Source organism: Corvus moneduloides, chromosome 7, assembly GCF_009650955.1.
Source record: "Corvus moneduloides isolate bCorMon1 chromosome 7, bCorMon1.pri, whole genome shotgun sequence".
In the NCBI taxonomy this organism is placed as follows: domain Eukaryota; kingdom Metazoa; phylum Chordata; class Aves; order Passeriformes; family Corvidae; genus Corvus; species Corvus moneduloides.
The window spans coordinates 2,900,636-2,921,677 of record NC_045482.1 but is presented as its reverse complement, the minus strand read 5'-3'; the positions used below and the strand labels follow the sequence as shown (position 1 = coordinate 2,921,677).

Genomic DNA, 21,042 nt, shown 5'->3' with positions numbered 1-21,042 from the left:
TCTCTATACTGTCTTTTCCAGTTAAAGCCACTTAGTTTTTCCTTTCTGCTGCTATGAAAAAAAATTCCATTGTTCTGATAGGAATTCACAGAAGGCAAAAATTTGGCATTTTGGCCAAAATTTAACTTCAGTTTTTTAGAGCATGAAAGCCCTTCAGACTCATACGCAACTTCTCATAGTCTCTCTATTCTCATAGATAAGGAGGAAATTATTTCCCACATGTAGTGCTCTCACTTTTTCTTATATATAATTAAATTATGTATTCATTGTTTTATTCTGCCTTCATATAATTTAATTTTCAAAGCCAACAGAAATGATTTTGTATTTTTTCTATGCTTGCACTACACTCAAAACTTTTCCAGTTATATTCCACCAGAAACTTCTGCTCATTTATAATTCATCTTTTTGATCTTTTTTACATTAAAGTAATAGAGCTCGTGGTGTTTAATGTTAGACAGCCCTACCAGGTTCCTGTCATTCAGCCATTGCTCTCCTGAAAACTGCTGCTCTGTTTTGCAAAGCAATGGAATGCCAAGTTAATTGAAACTGCTGCATAGTTCCTGGGTTAATCTGCAGCTCACAAGCTCCAGCACATTACTCACAGCAGGATTTCCTTGGCCATCCCTGCCCATGCACTGCTGATCGTTCCCTCCCTGGAACATTGAAACTCCTGGAGTTATGCAGGATAGGAGGAATGCAGTTATGGAATTTGGCTTTTCTGGTGCTGGCAGGGTGATGTCTGTTCAGCTGCCTTACGGATCCTTAGGACGATGCAGCAGCTTCTGCTAATGAACCCATCTGCTAATACCAACCAGGGCAGTAATACACAGCTCTGCTCTCACTGAAAGAATTTCCATATCTTAGAGGCATTTCTTTTTACTGTTTATTTTCTTGTAGAGGAATGATGGGTCCAGCAAAGGCATTTCTCCCTCCCCTCCCTGGCTGGCCTGTCGGGGCTGTGCAGGTGGGACTGTGCTCATGTGTGATCTCATCAACTGGAGATGACATTTCTCTCTTCTCACAGAAGCAGGTACAGGAAAGGATCTGCTTCCCATAAGACCTTTGTTCTTCCTTATGCAGCTGGAAGTTTGATGTCTCTTGCAGGAGTTGAGTGAGGAGAGAATCCCACACGGTCATGTCTGTTTAAATACTGCCTGTGGTTACAGTTTTCTGCAGACTGCAGTACAAAAACCCAAGTATCAGTAAAAGACAAAAAGATAATTCACTTTCATCTCGAGAACAAAGCTGAACAGAGGAGCTTTTTTCAACTTTTTTAATTCATGAAACATTTATCTTTGAGTCAGGTTATATTATGCTGGCAAGAATATAATCTGTCAGCATTTCTACTATAAACTCCTGTTTTTTAGATTTTTTTAGGAGAGCCTTAGAGGTTCACTTTGAACAGATTTAGCTCACAAGGTCTTGGCCTAGAAACATACTTCATATCCCAGTTAAGACAAATGAATATGCCTGCATCATCAGTGCAAAAGGTATATTAATACTACATTCAGGTGAAAGTTCAGACCTACACAAATGAGGTAAGTCAGGGGTATTCCAGAACAAGGTTAATTAAGTTTTTTTGATATATTTAATAGCAGGTGTTACGAACTGTGAAGTGAAAGGAAGGCTGGTCTGTGATGAAAAGCACGGTGTTGGGCTTAGCTGGCAGGCAGAGCTCTCTTTCTAGTTTTTATTATCTACCAAATTTAGAAAAATGCTGCTTCTCGAGTTTTTAATGTTTCACAGTATGAAAGTTGTTATAGAAGTTCATGCATTTTAAAGAGGTTCAAAATTCTTTTTTGTTTCTTTGGGAGGATGTAGTGAATAAAGTGGTTTTTTTTAAAGAAAAGAGCCTATCCGCTGATGTACTTCAGTTTTGGTGCACACACCTGCCTCTATGAATTCCCATGTAACAGAGCACACAAATGGTGGCAAGTTAATTTTATTCCCCGGAGAAGGGATTACAAAACATCTGAGTAATGCCCTCGCCTTACCCCTGGTCTAACATAGAGAAACCTTCTCTGTGTGATTCCTCCCCCCAGGGTCTATTCCAAGCGAGGAGAACAGAAGCAAACTTTGCACTGAAGGTTCTGTGCTCGAGTTTCTCGAGTAAACCCTGTGCTGACAGATGGTAAAACTGTTCTCCAGATTTGCTCAGTGCTCACTGCTCAGACACTGCCCTGCCGTGCCCGTGAAGCCTCCGAGTGTAACTGGGAGATGGATGTGGTTCTGCCCTGCTGGGAGTGGAGCCCTCTGGATGGGACAGGATGGGGCAGACGGAGAGCAGCCCTGGCTGCAAGCAAGGCTGGCCTGAGGGTGGACACACAGAGCCTGGGGCTTGCAGGGGACTGCTGGAATGAGTTAATACAGAAACACAGAATATCCTGAGCTGGAAGGGACCCACTGGGATCATCAGTCCAGCTCCTGGCCCTGCACAGACGCTCCAACAATCCCACCCTGTTCCTGAGAGCGCTGTCCAAACGCTCCTGGAGCCCTGGCAGCCTTGGGGCCGTGCCCATTCCCTGGGGAGCCTGTTCAGTGCCCCAGCACCCTCTGGGGGAAGGACCTTCCCCAAATATCCAACCCAAATCTCCCTGGCACAACTTCAGGCCATTCCATTGGGTCCTGTCACTGGTCCCCACAGAGCAGAGATCAGTGTCTGCCCCTCCTCTTCTCCTCACAAAGAAGTTGCAGACCCCGATGAGTCTCCCCTCAGTCTCCTCCAGCTGAACAGACCAGATGCCCTCAGCCACTCCTCACATGGCTTCCCTTCACGGCCCTTCACCATCTTTGTTGTCCTCCTTTGGATGCTTTCTGACAGCTTAATATCGTTCTTATATTGTGGCACCCAAAACTGCCCCAGCACTCAAGGCAAGGCCAGCCCAGCCCAGAGCAGAGCGGGACAATGCCCTCCCGGGCCTGGCTGGCCATGCTGGGCCTGATCCCCCGGGACAGGGATGTCCCTCCTGGCTCCAGGGCACTGCTGACTCGGATCCAACTGGCCACTGACCAGGATCCCCATGTCCCTGCTGCTCTCCAGCCTCTCATTCCCCACTGTGTCCATACACCCAGGGCTGCCCCATCCCGGGTGCACTTTCCCTTGTTGAACCTCATATGGTTGGTGTGGGCTAGGAAAGAACGGAGCCGTCTTGCAAAAGTAGAAGGGGCTCTTTCCTCCAGTTTTTGTGCTTACCCATCACATCCCATGAAAATGGGTTTTCTCTCTCCTAAAAATTACCTTTTTCTCTTGTGAAGAGATCCAAGTCCCTTTTGATGTCTCCATGCACCCACTTCATGGCAATGACACAGGCGATACCCTGCAGCGCGGAGGGACAGCAGAGCCACAACTCTGCTGGATCTGCCACATTCCCTGTGGAGCTCCCCAGTGCTGGCTGAGGCAGACAGGCCATGTTGTGAATAAGGCATGGGAATGAGAAGGATGCACACTTTTAGTTTTGCACTTTGCTATGAAAACGGAAGCCCTTGGACAACTCCAGCAAGGAAGATTGAGAGGAAGGTTAGATCTTCCCAGTGAGTCTGTAGGCAGAAATCACAGTACACTGAACATTCCTTGCTTTTGGAAAAGTTCAGGTCCAGCCAAGGGAGCTTCTAAAGCATTACACTGTTTGATTTGCTGGGAAAGTTCTAGCTATGTAAGCTCAGAATTTTCATTTTCCCCTAAATACAATTAAACCTTTCATGAAGAACTGTTGGGAGGTTTTGTTTGTTTTTAATAAAGAGAATGAGGTGAACATTTCCACAGCTGAGTGCTTCATGGTTTGAACACTTTTCTTAGTTTAGTCTTTCTGAATGAACATTATTTCTTAGAGTTAATTTCTAAATGAACCAAAAAATTACAAATAAATCTTCTATCTGAACAGTGTTAGATAAATCTCATACTCAAATGTTGTTGTCTAAACACTCGTATCAAACTCATAAAGATAATTACCTACTGTAACTAGGATATTACACCCAGCTTGATCTAATGGATTTGTTATCTTGATTCTGGACTTGCACAGTAAGTTTGTTCATGTCAGATGTTCATGTATAGCAAGGCATTCAAAATCCAGAAAGAAAACCAAAAGAGCAGAGTTTGAGAAACGTGAGTCGCTTCCAAATGACGCTCTACCAGTTTTGGCTGTGTGTTTTCTCCAGAGGTGCTTGCAGTATGGCTTGTTAAGTTTGGGAGTTCTATTTTGTTGCTGCTGAAATGGTAATTAAAATAAGTATAGGAAGATTCAGCTGCTGTGTTACATAAAGGTTGAACTTAATTATTGCAATGCAAAGAAGCAAAGAAGCAAATTAATTATGATTGTCTTCAGCCTGTCTTGTCTTACTCTGCTATTCCTATATCTATGTGGATACACAATAGGGAGGATTTACAGCAGAATTTCACTATTGATTCCCAAATCTTGGGGTTTTATCCTGTGAAAGTAGGAACAAAAACATAATTTGAATTTAGAAACCTTGTTAAACTACTTTTGCAGCAGGAGATTACTGTTCACAGATCCATAGCTCCAAAGATCAGGCTGCTTTTCCACAATACCACATTTCATTTTAGCAAAGGAATGTTTTCTCTCTCAGGAGTCTTTTAGGTAGTTCCAGTCCAAGGCAGGCAATTAATGCCTGTGTTCAGTGGAAGGTGAGAGGTTGATAGGCTCCATAGTATAATGCCAGGGTGTTTCTAACCACTGATTCTAATGTTAATTTCTGGATTTCAGACTGGAAAATTATATGTGTGTGTGCATGTGTGAATAATAATTTAAAAATCCCAAAACCTCAACACTGCAGAACACTTCATATTTTGTTTTCTTTGAATGTGGCTGTTATCTGTGTGTTTCCTGCAGAGAAAGAATGCATGGTTATTAATGTAATTGGGCAATAGCTCAAGGAGGGAATGGAACTCCGACTTCCTCCATTAATATTTCAGTCAAGATCCAGTTGACAATAATAATGTATTTTCCATGATTTATACTGCTGGAGTGTGACATGCAGTGAGACTGGATAGACCCCAAGGGTTAAAGGTGGGGGGGAAATGGGCCTTTTTCCAGCTTCAGAGTTCTGCTCTGATGTTTTGTTGCTCCTCCTGCTCTCAGTTCGTGATTGTTCCCTCTGTGAGGGGTGATGGTCAGTGAGACCTTCAGGGTACAGCAAAGGACCGTAATTTTCCCCTAGAAAAGAACTGCCCTAATGTCAATCTCCTTCTTTTTCCCCTGCTCTTTTCCTTGTGGTACAAGTCCCAAATGTTTGCTCTTGCTCAACTTGAACCTTAAAGAAATTAATTGAAATGGCAGATGCACCCAGGTGCTTGTGGGCACCCTGTTCAGTTCCACACTGCATGAAGCACTGGCGGTACTATAGTGGATTATTTTGTGATTAAAGCTTGAAAAACAGAATGCATGTGCAAAAGTGATTTCATTAACTTACTGCTGAGCTCCTGGTGCTGAAAACTCAGTGCTAACTTGAATTGTGATCCACAGAATATCTATTATTATTTGTTTCTTGCTTGAGCTATTACAGCTCAGCAATAGCTTTCCAGTTTTGTTTTTATGTCTGCAAAACTCAGATTTCCTGGTGTTGGTAAAGAAAACCCGAGCTGTGCATTGAATAAAAATAAAGTGGCAGTTTGAAAATTAAGTTTCGATAGTATTGAGAAACGCTTTGCAGAACTATTGCCTTTGTCTCACTTTTATTATCATTATTATTATTTTTATTAAAATCCTTTTCAGAGGGCTTATACTGAATTGACTTACCGAGGGAAAGCTGAAAGTTAACGTCCATTTTGTGCAGCATCCATGTGGTTTTCTTTTTTCCACTGGTTTGGGAGAGCATGCATTTTCTGTGTTTGTGGAAAGGTTGCTGTGTGTGTATTGGTATCTGAGAGTGTCTGAGGGTAAATACTACACCCTGCTGAGCAGCAGCAGTTTTTTACAAGGGCTACTTTTTACATGCAAAACATGCACTGACTCTTGGTTTGTTACCATGGGCTGGGTGCAATCGATATCGCTGCTGGGCCACAAGGTACATCTTATGTCCTTGACATTTTTTCTTGCTAGACTGCTTATGTGTGTTCGGTTATCTTTGTCTCCTATCGTGTTACCTTTATCGAGTTAATTTGCCTGTCAGGGAATTTTGTGTAATCACATTTCTATTCCAGCAGTGAATTTATAATTGAATAGTAATCATTTAAGTTTTACTTTTATCAGCATTTATTGGTTCATATTTTATTACTTAGAAATCATAGGATCACAGAATTTGCCAAGCTGGAAGGGACCCATTGGGATCATCAATCCAGCTGCTGGCCCTGTACAGACACCCCAGCACTCCTACCATGTCCCTGAGAGGAGTTTCCAGATACTCCTTGGGCTCTGGCTGCCTTGGGGCCATGCCCATTCCCTGGGGAGCCTGTTCAGTGCCCCAGCACCCTCTGGGGGAAGAACCTTTCTCTGATATCCACCCTATATCTAATATCTAACTTAAAAATATACAGGGGTTTAGCGTGAGTTTTTAGCACTATTTCCCCTTGTAACTCTGTTATAAACTGTGGAGGACTCAAGAACTGTGCTCTGGCAACCTTTTTATGCTTTAAGTGGATGGTGTGCTCTTTAAATATAGAGCCTTTGATAGTTCAGAGCCTTTTTTTTCTCTTGTTGCCTTGCAATCCTTTTATGGGAGTAATACCAATTTCCTAGTACAATCACAAGAGCATATGTGGCCTTGGAGCAGAAATTACTTCAACACAGAAGGGTAAATGAAAAATACAATGAGATACAAAATGGCACTTGCCAAAGTTGCCTGCTCCCTTTTTTGGGTGACATTTTTTTGGTGACTTTTTTTTAAACAAAATGAATTCTGTGCAGCATTAAGTGCTAGGCTTTATTAGAGATTTGGATTCTAATGCCGTATGACCAAGACTGGAAAGAGCCTCCTTGGTGTCCAAGTGCAGGAGAAAGATCACATGCAGGAGAAGGTCATTTATTTCCAGGCTTTTCAAGCAGCTTCTTACAGTAATGAGAATTTTTTTTTATCCCCACTACTTGAAGTGGAGTAAATTTTTGTATCTCACTGTTTGAGAACTGTCTTCTGCTTTTCCACTGGAATTTATCTGCAGATAATGAATCCCCGTATTTTCCTGCATCAACACTGCTCTTCAGCCTCAATAGCTCCTTTCCCTCCTTGCTCTTGACCCCTGAGATATTTACAACAACAATGTAATCCCCTTCAACTGCTGCTTTGTTGGGCTGAGTTCTCCTAAGTGGTTCAGAGATATAATATGAACCACAGACCATTATCGAGGACTGTCCCTCCAGAATTACTTTGTGGTCAAAACTCATTAACTACTTTCTGAAAGGGCATGTTGCAAGCACTGAGAATATGCTGCTAAACATGCTGATGATAAAATGTAGGAGGTTTTGTCAGTGAAAAAGAGAATTCAAATTTCTTATGTCAGAGTAGGAGGGATTTTTTTTTTTTAATCAGGAAAATAAAAATGGGACTAAGCTGATGATATAAACTCTAAAAGCATGACAGAGGTATGGTTAAACTATGTTACGCCTGCTCCTGCGAGACTGATTCAAGACCAGCATGAGTAGTGAAATTTCAGATTTTGTGTTTGGGTTTTTTCAACTCTCCAGAAAAATGCAACAAACTGTCTTTCAATTGCAGTGTTAATAAAATGCTTTTTTAGAGGGAAAATTTGTTCTTCAGCGTATGATTACACTGCTTAGAGCTGGGCTTCACTTTTAATAGGAACTATTTTTTAACCCATGAAGCCAGTGGTTGCTATGAAAACAGAGAAGGGCATCTCTTTTAAGTACCCTGTCTTGCCGTCCTGAAGATTTCAGGTTTTTTAGCAGGAGATACTGTGGTTGGATGGCTCCTGTACTGGGAGAACAAGCCACATATCAGTGATGACATCTGACATATGTTGCTGCACTATGTAGGTCACTTATGGCCTATTGTGGGAGATGACAAAAGATAATTAACTTGGATTTCATGCCTGTGATTCCTTAAGGAAGCCTTTAAGGCTGTGTGTGGAGTATCAAGAGACATGTCCTGACTCACTGCCTGAGAGCAAGAGCTCAGTCTTTTGGAAGGAGCGATTACACCTTCTAATTCCAGCCCTCCAGCCAGGGAGATGGCTTTGCCTGGTGATATTTGAATGCACCTTTTCTGGTGGCTATTACGTGAAGTAAGGAGATCCATCCTTAGTAATGGTGAGAAATGCGTTCCTGTTCTAGCAACCAGGAGCTGGCTTTTTAGCACACAATGTGTCCTGATTTTCACACAGCCATAAAATCAAGGTCCTTCTGTTTACACCAAGGCTACAGAATAATTTATATTGCTGTAACGTATTTAAATGCTCTCTTTTTGTTTCATACCTAGGGTCTCCGTGTTTACACATTCCAGGGTCACGTGCATTCCTGTAATCATGCTACATTCAACAAGAAGGTACGTCCTGCATGTGAATTTTCTCTTTTGTTTTTCCCATTAACCATCATGTTCCTTGCTCTGGCCTGTTCTGTCCTGCTCCTTGGTGACACAGAGACCTCTGGGGCTGGATTCAAAATCAGTGGTGGCTCAGAGTGGCCTCACCTGCCAGCCAGACCAGAGCTCCAGTGCCTGCCACAATAGAGCTGCCCCCTCCTTGGTTCTCCCTCCTTCCTCCTTTGATCAGTGCATGATGTCTAAGCCATTCTCTTCTGTTGGGTTCATTTAGTTACTTTATTTAAATGAAATTTGCTGTTAGGTTTTTTCCCTGGCTTGTTAGTTTATAGTCGTTGTCTAAGGAATCATTTTGGCTGGGATTGGTGACAGACTGCTGTCTGAATGACTGGTAAGTTTGGAAGGGGAGGAATTTCTCCTGAATGGTTCTTAGAGGCTGTATGAAATACTCTGAAATGACCCAAACGTTTGTGATGTATGATTTGTGCAGCTCTTCTGGCCACACTGCTCTTTAAAGCTGGTGTGGAAGTGCTGAGGCATGTGCTGGTTTCTGCTGCTGCTAGCAGCCTTTTCTCTCAGAGACCATCTTTCCTGAAAAATAACTTTGCGGTGTTCTTGCTCCCTGTGCTCCCACTGACACTTTCATTACAGGCAGAGCGAGGTACTAATTTTTCCTGCAGGAGATCCTGAATATTCTCTTCTTGCTCAGTATCAGCTGCTGCTTTGCCAACTGCTCTGCCAGCCCTGTGTGTTTGTAGGGCAAACCCCAGGGGCTGGAACAGCAGAAGGTGTGGGATAAGCTGATGTCAGGGAGGGGAATAGGAATTCCCAAGACATCTTAATTCTTTCTTGGCCATGTGCATCTATCTGTATTTGACAGGCGCAGCCTGCCTCTCAGTGCTCTGAGACACTGTGGTGGGGAACAAAAAGTGTTTAACAGGAGCAAGAGTGGTGAGGGAAATACTGTAGAGATACCACAGCACTGTCTTTAAAGTGGTATTAATTTACAAAGGGCCTCATGTGACCTATAATGATTAACAGGAAGCTGAAAGACCACATGCTGATAACCTTCCAGATAAGGTTGTTTTGGTAAGGAATATTACAGTTGGCATTAACTCTAGACTAGAATCATTGGTTGACATTCTCAGTGATTGAATTAGTGAAAATGGAAACATTTGGTGCAGCATTGATCAAAATGAGTGAGGAATATAACTTCAGAAGCTGTGATTGCAGTTGTGTAAGTTAACTCTACTACTGAAAAATTAAGTAGTGGCCCTGAGTTGTACACATAACAGTTGTCCCACTGGCTGGCTAGCAAAGCAAGTGCTATATTTCAGCCAAATATAGACTTTAAGAGCTATTTTTGTACGCTCCAGTGCTTGCTCACCAAAAAATTAAAGTATTCCACCCTAAGCAAGCTGATTAAGGTGTTTTGAGCGTCAATATTTTTGTTAAAAAAAGCATATTTTATGAGGAAAAAATGTTTTTATAGAAACAGTCATATTTTCAACAATACTTTCATGGAAAAGATTTTGCACATTGATCATGGACTGTTTGGACAAAGTGCAGCATTACTTCCAGAGTGTCCAGCCTAATGGTTATACCTGGTCCAGGAAGTCTGCAATGACAAAACTGAAGGCTGATTGCTGAAAAAACCCTACTTAGATGGTTTTTTTTTGTTATATTTTTTTATATCCTAATGTCACGGATCTGCACATCCCATGCTTTGTGAGAGGTGTTGCCTACAGAGTCGTACTGCGTGGGTGCAGAGCTGTAATGGTGAGAGATCCCAAGGGATTCACTCTGTTTTCTGCTTGGACATAGGTCGGTTTGAGTGGCTCCTACATCACTTCAGTGGGCTTGTGGTAATCCTGTCTCGGGCTGCTTGGTGCCAAAGGAGTTCAGAAAGAACATGAAATTCTGATTACACGAGAACAAGGAACAAATTTTCTAGTTAGATCAGAAAGCCATCCCGGCGATGTGTCCAAATATTAAGGGACACTTTTAGGGAAGAGTATTGTGTGAAGAAGAAGCTAAAAAAGAATAATGCATTTATACAAATTGAATAAATCCTCATTAAGCTCTGTGAAACTGATTAAATCTGAGTTATTTACTACACCATGCTTCTGAAACTGTAGTTAATAGTTTTTTTTGTTAAGTGGGCAAGGTTTGAAGCCAGAACTCATTAGTGCTGAGATTCCCTAATTAGCCTGTTCTCTATGGAACAGAGCTGCCAGCTTGGCACCTGGAATGTACCCATTTGTTGGGTCCTGCCTTGCTGGGACACAGGAGTCACAGTGCCCTGGAGAAACTTCTGCTCTTGTGATTATGTCAGGACTTAACAGATAATACTTCCAGCAGCATTTAAATCTTGCAGTTTTTCAAGCTGGTTCTCTGCCTGTGGAACATTTGAGAAAATTTGAGCAAAACTCACATAGCTGCTTTTGAATTGAGGACATAGAAAAATGGATCTTTCTTCATAAAGTTATTGTTACCATCCCTTTTAGTCCCACATTCCCATAACACAGTAACTTTGTAGAGAAAAATGTTTCAGATATTTATTTTGCACTGGGGTATGGCCCAAACAGCATTTCAGGTAAGCTCTGTAGCTCCTTTGCAATGGTAAATCACCTATGCTAATGAAGTATAAAGACTACAGATGCTTGGTTGAGTCGTGAAATTAAAGTAGAACAACGTTTGCTCCCTTATGTGTGTGTATATATGCATTTGTGTCCAAATAAAAGTATGCCAAGAGTCTTCCATGCTGTGTTTGTGTCATATCTGCAGGTTTAGGAGTCATTACAGTGGTTAGCAAGTTTCCCTAAAACAAAAAAAAGTATTTTTAGAATTACTGGTTATATTAGGAAAACGTAAAAGACTATAAAGAATATGCTTGAGAGCAACTGCTCAATTTTACCTCCCCAAGCCAAAATGCAAGCAGCATCTAGGTTGTTCTTCCATTGATTTACTGAAGGGCAAATAATGTCAGACAGTTTTTAAACAAAAACAAAATTTCAATTTTGTTTACCTCCTCAGCAGTCCAGTTGCATGTCAGCTACCATTTAGCTGGGCCAATAATATTGATATTTGATGTCAGTTCTTATTCATTACTGCACCCAAATGATGCAAAAATCAGATCTCTCAGATGTTTCTATGGATAGCCAGATAAAGCCAGGGATGTCTGACTGCATCTAACAGACACAAACAAGAAAAGAACAGAATACAAAATCAAAAACCTATCTGCTCTTATTGTTATTTATGGATTCAAAGTGTTCACCTCTTTGCATAAACTCAAAGCCAGTTGCTTACAAAGGTTACCCAGTAATACCAAGTGTGTTCAATTATACATGCAAAAGGGCTAATAGGTTCTTCCTCTAGTTTATTTCTGTCTCCATGCATAAGAAATATAATTACAGAACTGAATTACATTTAAAATACAGATTTTATTATCATTACTTAACCATTTCAGGCCATTAAACATTGTTAGAAGTAAAAAAAAAAATTGATTCCATCTCTCTGTCGTGGCAAGGAATAAAATCTGTGTCAAAATACCCCCATTTCATTTGTTGGCAAACAGCTCTTTCTGATAATAGGGAAACTCTCTGGAAATTGTGCTGGAATTCACTTCTACATCCATTCTCTGACATAGTCCTGTTATTCCCTAGTTTTGGAAGTAATTTTCCTGGAGTGCTCCCTTCCCTTGGCCATCCTCCCTGTGTTACCCACAGACCCTGCAGTTAGCACTGGGCCTGCTTTACACATTATATGCAGACCAGATAACACGTTCTGAGGCCACTCAAGTAGAATTGGGTCGATCCATCTTTATTTTGATCAGTTTGAATGTTTTTGCTCTCCAACTCTGATACTCTTAATGTAGAAGTCTGGATAAATATGTCTAGCAGATAGCCTAGAGCTAAAAATATTCCTCCAGATCTTACTGTGAGGAAGCTGCAATATGTAGGGACTTATTTAACTGTTGGAGGCCAAGAAAATTCAGGACGCATTGATTTGGAAGGGGTGGCTCTCCCAAGTTGCTGTATCCCTGTGTCCTTGAGAAAAGAGACAGTCTCGCAGCCGAGGCCCTTCAGTGGGATCAAAAAAAACCAAATCCAGGACTGATTTTTAAATGTCACACCTTGTTTGTGTCATTCAGTTTCCCATCACCATTTCAGGCTTCCCATCAGAGATCATTTGCAAAGAAAAACTTTGTAATAGGTGTCACACACCTCAATAAGCCAAGGGCAGAGAAAAGCCACATGCAGCAGATGATGGTGGCTGAGAAACCTTAGGTGTCAGTAAATGCACCAGCTGGTGCTGGAGTTTGCCTCTGCACTCCTAATTCAGACAAAATGCAGTTCCTTCACTCTCTGTTTGTTTTGTCTTCCTGAGTTATTTTTGGATCAAAATCCCAGTTATAATTTCTTCTGGGGAAAAAATCATTTAAAAATCTCTTAGTCTAGCAGTTTGCTTAATCAAGGCACAAGTTGCCTTGGAAAAGTTGGCATTACCTGTTTTTTCTGTTCTCTCTAACATATATAAATACATTATATATAAATAAACATAAACCTTTTTGAAGATTTTGAACCCAATCCTGTCAAGTTTACTAACTCTAAAAATAATCACAGCTCAAGAAAATCCACCTTCTTCTGTTTCAAGCCTTTGCATTATGAGATGTGAGATGAGCTCATTCTGCCACAGGACCTCTCTCCTCCATCCTCAGGGTTTGTAACCCTCTTTTGTTTGGACAACGCCCTCAGGCACAGGGTGGGATTTGGGGCTGTCCTGTGCAGGCCAGGAGTTGGACTTTGATGAGCCTTGTGGGTCCCTTCCAACCCAGGATATTCTGGGATTGTATGATTTACCACAGAATTGATTTTTAGTTCTTTTTTTACAATCCCTTCTGGTGCTCTTTGTTGTCACCATGCAGGGACTCACAGTAAACCACGAAGTATCTTGTAAAATTCACTCACACAAACGTGGGGAAGCTTAGATTTTAGAAGACCTTCTTTTGCTCTTCCTCATGGCAGGTTCTAGGAGAGTATTTCAAACCCATCAAGAAATTAATTTAGTACCATCAAGAAATTCAGTAGCTGAAGGGAGCCTGCAGGAAGGATGGAGAGACACAAAATCCTGGAGTGACAGGACAAGAGGGAATGGCTTCAAACTGACAGTAAGGTTAGACTGGATATTGGGAAGAAATCCACATGATGATAATAGATCAGGAATGTGGGGTAGGAAGCAAGGCAGGTGTCTGCTATCACACTGTCTCTCTCATTCGTTTTGAACCAGCAGTAAATGAAATACTTAAGTATTTAGCTTTTCTAATTGAAGCTTTTAATCAGATTTTGCTCTTGTTTAAATATTTGCATATGATGAAGCTTTGTCTCAATTCTTCATGATAAAAATTGATACTGACATTTGGATTCAGACCGCTCTGTAAAGCCCAAGAAGAAAAAATGTGACATCATTTTAGATGGCTTTGACATAACTTCGGTTTGAGTAACTTTAAAAGCCCTGTGTATTCTAGGTCAGATTGGCCCTTGAAAGATCCTCAGCAGAAACCGATAATAACTGACTATACAGTATTTTCTTTTATGTTTTCAGACTTTCTATTTACAAATATAAACATATTGTTATGTCCATTTGCTGCTAACTAAAAGACACAGAGATTATCTCCTTTAATGTGATTTTGTTTGCTTATTTCTGTGTTCTGCAGTGAATGTGACCCTCTGTGTATACAGTACATGAAGCAAGCACTGTTTAGCATGCAGAACCACAAGCACTGTGGAAAACTTTGCCCTTCTTTCTTAGAGGAGAAGAATTAATTTGTGTATCCTGTGGAATGAGGATTTTTTTAAAATTGCATCTCCTGGCCCAGAATGCCAGCCTTTCCTGTGGCAGATGTACACCGTAGGTCCAGACCCCTGCATAACTCATTTTTTAACAGCTGTTTCTTAAACTCATCTTTTGCAAAACAAACAAAATCAGAATGCAAAGATCCACAGAGAGTCTTTAAAATTCAGCTTGCCATGTGCAGTACAGTCCAACCTGCCTCTCTTTGTGGCATTTCACAGGAAATTATGTTTTAAAACACATGAGAAAGCAGCACAGCATCCCCACCTTCTACCTTGTGACTCTCTCATGTGACAGTCACGTTTTTGACAAACGGTGAGACTGTTGCCTGCTCTGCCATTGCTGTCACTGCCTGGACTGGGAGCCATTGAGCTGTGAGGCCAGGGTTCTAGACATCGCTGCTCGCACTGGGTTTGCTCCCTGCCAGCTCTCCCAGCGCTCCCAGTTTTTTCTGGGCAGGTGTTGGTGGGGGCTCACATTGCATTAGCCTGGACACCTCTTAAAATAGGTGCTATTGGGTTTGTGTTGGTTACCAACAGACAGGGAACAGCTCTTCCAACAATGTTTGTGCAAAGCTGTCTCTTCAAAAGGGCTTAAACTAAACTTGGGTAGAAAAATGGGATTAGTTTAGATCAGTGGTTTGTGTTTGGTAAGAGGACTCTTGAACCTTTACCGCTTATCAAATCATGGCCAAAGGGAGGCAGCGTGGCTAGGACAGTGCTGTATCTGTGGTGCAAAGGATGTGGCTTTATAGAATACCAAGTTGGATTTAAAATAAATTTATGCAAGCATGAAAGTAGGACCAACTTTGGAAAGGCTTCTCTGTTATGAAAATGCAATTAATCTGTGGTTGAATAAATATCACTGTTAGAAGGTACTTGAATATCAGACTGATTTAATCTGAAAATAATTGAGAACGCACGGCTGAAGGCCATCAGGGGTAGGAATGCAGATTGTTTTGGTGCTGTACTGAGTTTGCAGGGCAAGGGTTGCCATGTGGACAGACAGCGCCATTTCAGGGCCGGCCGTGGGTCAGTCATGGCCATTTCAGGGTTCTCAGCAGGCCATGGACCAGCTGCTGCCATTTTGGGCCAGGCCATGGGTCAGTCACTGCCATTTGGGGCAGGCCATAGGTCGGCCACTGCCATTTTGGTATGACCCCGAGGCTGACTAAAACTCAAGGGGATGGGGGCATGGAGCAGTGGCCAGCCTGGTTGTTTTGAGCCAGTCAGTCATTTCTCTGGTCTCCTACAGAGGGCTGTGGGGTCTGTGAGAACTCTGAGGTCAGTGAAGGCCGTGGGGGCTGTGTGGCCGGGGGGGGCTGTGGGGTCTGTGAAGGCTCTGAGGGCTGTGAGGGCTATGAAGGCTCTGAGGGCTGTGGGGTCTGTGAAGGCTCTGAGGGCTGTGGGGTCTGTGAGGGCTGTGAAGGCTCTGAGGGCTGTAGGGGCTGTGAAGGCTCTGAGGGCTGTGGGGTCTGTGAGGGCTGTGGTGGGTGTGGGCCTGTAGGGACTGTGAGGGCTGTGGGGTGTGTGAGGGCTGTGAGGGTTATGGGGTGGTGAAGACTGTGGGGTCTGTGAGAGCAATGGGGACCATGAGGGCTTTGACGGCAGTGGCGATGGTGAGGGTTTAATGCTCTGTCCCGCTCAGTGGGCTCAGTGAAAGGTGGTTGGATTTAATCTGGGCAGTGCATGGGAGAAACAACAAAATTCTCAGGAGATGCAGTAACAAACTTTGACTTGCAAACTTTAGAACATTAAGGTAGAATAAGGTACTGGGCAAATTTTAAAACAACATCTAGACTGAGTAAGGCACTTCACAAACTTTGACTTACCCAGTCACAACAAGGCACTTCAGAAGGCATTGACTGGAATTTTTCAGTCTGGCTTACAGTATATCTTGAGAAGAAGAAGAAAGAGACAGAGCTTATCTCGTTTCCCCCCCACTTCCCACCTGGTTGTTTTGAGCCTCTTAACCATTCCTTCGGTCTCCTACGTAAATTAAATTTTTTTTTTTCCCCCAGTCAAGTCTGCTTTGTCTGTGACAGTGCTTGGTGAGTGGTGTCTTCCTGTCTTTATCCCAACCCACAAACCTTTTGTTCTATTTCTGTCCTGTCTAGCTAAGGCAGGAAATCATAGAGTGGGTTTGGGGGAAACCTGGCACCCAGCAGGATCAGACCACCACAAATATTTAGCTGGTTTTTTGTGAAGTAGTTCTCAAAATAATGGGATGAGATTTGTTGTACTGATCATTCTTTCACCTGAAATACATTGAAACTGTGAGAAAGATTCTTACACTTACTGGAGTTCAGAATTGGGTAAGCTTCTGTGAATACATTTCTAATATTGTTGATATTTTTTCTTTATGCATTTAGTTCCCCTTACTAAACACCCAAAGACAAGATAAAGAGCCAAATATTATGTTGGACTCGATGATCTTAGAGGTCTGTTTCCATGATTTCCATAAAATCATGATTCCATGATTTTACGTGTTCCGTTGGTGGTTTCTCTTTAAAAAAGGCACATGTACTTTAGTGACACTCATTTTCTTTCAGTGACTTAGATGCTCTCATTTTAAAATGAACAGTTTTTCATTTCAGCAGTAGATCTCTTGCCACTAATTCTAATTTATGAATTTAAGAAAGTAAGTATTACATCTGTATTTTAACATTACTGCAGTGAATAGTACCGAGTTTTTCACATTTGGAACTGAATGGCGATAAAATCCCTGTGCACAAACATGGTGTAGCCCAGGAATTTTTTATGCTTATTGCTCTCAGGAGTGTCTAATCAGGTAATGATGGCCCCTAACTTCACTTTAGTCATGGTATCTCTCAAAAATGCAGAGAAGAGGCAGTAATGGCAATTATCATTCACCTCCTCTCACTGCACAGCTCCCAGAATTCAGACTCTTCTTTGATGGTTAGAAAGGAAAAAACAAAATTGATTATTTTAAATCTCTCTGTAAAAGCTATTGCTCCCTTTGCAGCACTGTTTCAAGTGCAATGTCAACTACTGTGAACAGTAACTCTGCAGGGAGTGCAGTGGTTTCTTATGTAAATTTATGCAAAGGGTTTCTGCAATCCTAGCATGTGTTGTGCTCCTCAAACACACCACCAGGCACATCCTGCTACTTGATGTGACAAAGGGAAGAGAGATTCCCCCCATTTCGTGCAGCAAGAGGAAAGCCTGCAGAGTGCGTGTACACAAACTAGAGACCCGTGATCCATGATTATTTTGAAAGCCAGTAGAATTGGAAACTGTGCTGCAACAAAGTTCTGCCATTCCCATGGATTACTTTTAGTGGAGCTCCTCCTTTGGAGGACACAAGGGATGTTCTGAGTCTCTATATGCTCTGAAAGCAACAAGAGCCACCTTCTTGGGTCAAGTTTTACCAGTTCTACTCAGTGCAAAATCAATCGTTCATTGACCACTGCTAAGAGAGTTGGAGGAGTTCTGTAGGAACAAACAATGAAGCTTTGAGATGATTGGTTTTGCATCAATACTTTGGATTCTTCTTTCCCCCACAAGAGCTGGTGTCTCACCAGTTCCTGTCTATTCAAAGCTGTAAAAAATGTCACTGGGAGTGAGGGCCAAACCCCAGTTTAATGAGCTCTGGGTTTTCAGTTGCTCTGAAATAGAAATGGTCCTTCGCAACTTTGATCACAGTGCAGATCTCAAAACTATAAAAGGACAAAGGTAGGAAAAAAGCAGATGGGAAAGCACTGGCTCTGCCTGTTAATAACCCTTAATCACTGCTTTCCCCCCACTTTTGATGAAAATAATTGTTAAAAATAGACCACTGTACTTTGAAAGTGTAATCAGTGTCACTCTGTACTTTTGCCAGGCTAAGTGATTCCATGTCTTTCTAAGAAGATGCTATTTTCATTTGAAACTGGGATGATTTAAGCATGATATTTCAAAAATGGGTGGTGATTGATTAGTCATTAGTCTAATAATGGACTGCATCTGCATATTTTTTCCTCCATCTTTATCATATTTTACATAATTCATTTGGATTAATTGGACATTAAAGTCTTTTTCCTCGTAACCACTACAGCAGATTCACCCACCCCTGCCTGGATTCTCTTGGGGTCCCTCTACCCTTGCTCACTGCTGCTCCAAAGTGGGATGGGGTAGCACAGGGACAGGGCTCTGAATGCCTTGCCTGTGTGTCTCATTATTTTTATTGAGTGTATCTAGTTTTTGCATTGCAACAAGGCCTGAGGTAATAACTCCTCAGGTTTCTGATGTGCTTCACGCTGTAAATGTGGGAGGTAATGACTCCTCTTAATAACACTCACTTGAACGTGTATATAATGGGGGTACAGTTAAGTGATTTAGGATGTGTCCCACAGGGAGCACCTTAGAAATGCAGATTATTGGAGCCTCTGCGTTTGAGGCAGCTGCTCCTCATGTGGCCACTTTGCCTACTGGCACTTAATGGCGAGGAGTTCCCACCAGCTTTGTGATCACAGAACAAACTCCTATTGCTGGGTTCAGAGACTGGGAATGAGACTGGTGAAACCAGTAAGAAACTCATCCACCCTTTGTCATGCCAGAGCTCAGCCAGATTCCCAGGAGTGGAAAGGGGAAGTAATCAAGCTGCTTTCTAGCTGGGAAGGGTCCTACCTTGGATCTGCCAAGGGGTTGCCACTGGGGCTGATGAAAATGTCAAAGTTGTTGTAGGAGTCCCCTAAAATACACCTCATCCAGCTGCATCTGTCCTGAAAACAGAGGATTGCAAAGCAGTGAACTTGTCATAGTGAAAACGAGTTGCTGCTCAGTCACTATTTTACCTGTTTAAAAATATGTGCAAAAGGTGATGAAACAACAACTGACCTGCCTTCAGAAATAAACTGTAAAGAGGATACTCCTGGGAGGAGTTTACTGCAATCTAAATTAGATAAAGCAACTTCATGTGGTTCATGTATTACTGATCTTTCAGCAATAAATCCAGAGGTGTGTTTATAAGCAAGAGACATAATTATGGAGATTTTTATCCTTCTCACTGGTGTGAACACAGCAGTTTTCAGGGAATATTTACATAAAGTGTACCTGGTGATTAGTCCCACTGCTAATCATTAATATTCAGAAGAAAAAACTTATTTTTTAAAAAAAGAGCAGAAGGAAATAGATTTTAAAAACTTCCTGGAAACTAAATAAATTCGTTAATTCCTGATGTAACAATTATTTGGTTTGTTTGCAAGTGCCAGTTGAGATTGGGATTGTGATGTATACGGAGCTGAGCATGTCCACTTTAATGGGAGGTATTCTGGAATATAAAGCTGTTCATTAAGTTGGCAGGAAGGTAAAGAGTGGAGGGTGGAACTGTGAAGGCAATTAAAGGACTTGCAAAGTCCTTTAAGTGGAGCCTGGAACAGAGCCAGTCTTTGAATGCAAACTAATTGAATCCTTGTATAAATTCTTCAATTACTCCAGCGTGCACACATGAAACAGTACCAGCGTGATTCTGTAGAGTAGGCAGCAAGTCTGACCAGTTTTATAGAATCATGCTCTCTGATTAAAGGAGCTAATGGAACTGGGCTGAGCAGCAGCAAATGTGGTGTAAATGCAAATCAGAACAAGGGGAATCTGCTTTTGCAGATTCTGCTTCTCTTCTCCTTGCAACTCGTTGTCTCCTCCTTTTACATGTAGGAAATCAGTCAAGCCCTGATGGTCCACCATGCTGTTCAGTAAAATACAGCATCCAAAACACATCGTAAAAAAGACTTTAGTGTGGCAAGAAACAAGAAGAACAAAACCATGAGCAAGGCAGGGGGTTCGTCTATGAATGACTAAAATAATAACTGTAAACAGGGATGAAAAAGCCAAAAGCTCACAGGAGAATTCAAAGTGATTCCGCCTTAAAAGCTTTTGAAAATGGCCCATGGCCAAATGGAAATGAGTTCATTTAACATATGACTTATCCTTTTATTTTTCTTTGAATGGTGTGTAGCTCCAAATAATCTTTCAGCTTGGTTACATTCCTGGTTTATTTCTTCCTATTGAAAAGTTGTTACCCCCATCTCCAGCTCACTTGATTTGGATAAGGTGTGGAATAGAGTGAAGGAGTGATGAAGTGTGATAGCCAGCTCACTAACAAAATCATTATGTGATGTTCTTAGTGTAGCAGCTGCCTTGGGATCAGTGATAATTAATGCATTTAGTAATAAGTCTGTGGGCAGAGTGTGTCGAGGTTGATCAAATACTTGTTTGTGTGTGTTGATGTGTTGCCACCAGAACCCTGTATTTTCTTCCTTCTGTTTCCAGATGAGGTGTGCTGTCTAATCACAGAAATCAGGCCAAATACACTGCTGGGTGTTACATTTTACCAGGCCTCTGGGAGGAAGTTGTTAAAATGTCTGCAGACTTGTGACAGCAAGAACTGGTTGATACTTGCTACTAAGAGAATGTCCTAACCCTTTGGAGCAGGACCATCTTCTCTAGGTCACCCAGCATGTGGAACATGGGATGGTACTGCCAGAGCAGGTTTCTCTAGCACTGCTGCTATTCAAGGATCAGGGGTTCATCCTTTCTGTGGCCACAAATCACCAAATCACAGAATAATCTGGACTGGAAGGGACCAACAAGGATCGGCGAGTCCAGCTCTTCAGTGAGTGGCCCATGCAGGGATTGAACCACAACCTTGGTGTTATTAGCACCAGGCTCTGACTGACTGAGCCCAGAACGAGTTAGGGTGGTGCAGTGTATCTGGCACCTACAAACAGTTGGATTTTACACAAAT

At 42.0% G+C, this 21,042-nt stretch overlaps 1 protein-coding gene across 5 annotated transcripts in view; it reads left to right on the top strand.

The window, feature by feature from the left end:
- SPAG16 (sperm associated antigen 16) overlaps positions 1-21,042 on the top strand; it is a 360,884-nt gene that overhangs the window by 234,721 nt on the left and 105,121 nt on the right. For all 5 annotated transcript variants that reach the window (XM_032114725.1, XM_032114722.1, XM_032114721.1 and 2 more), the window contains one exon: positions 8,386-8,451. In XM_032114725.1, the coding sequence (XP_031970616.1) occupies positions 8,386-8,451 (66 nt within the window). The remainder of the gene's footprint in view (positions 1-8,385; positions 8,452-21,042) is intronic.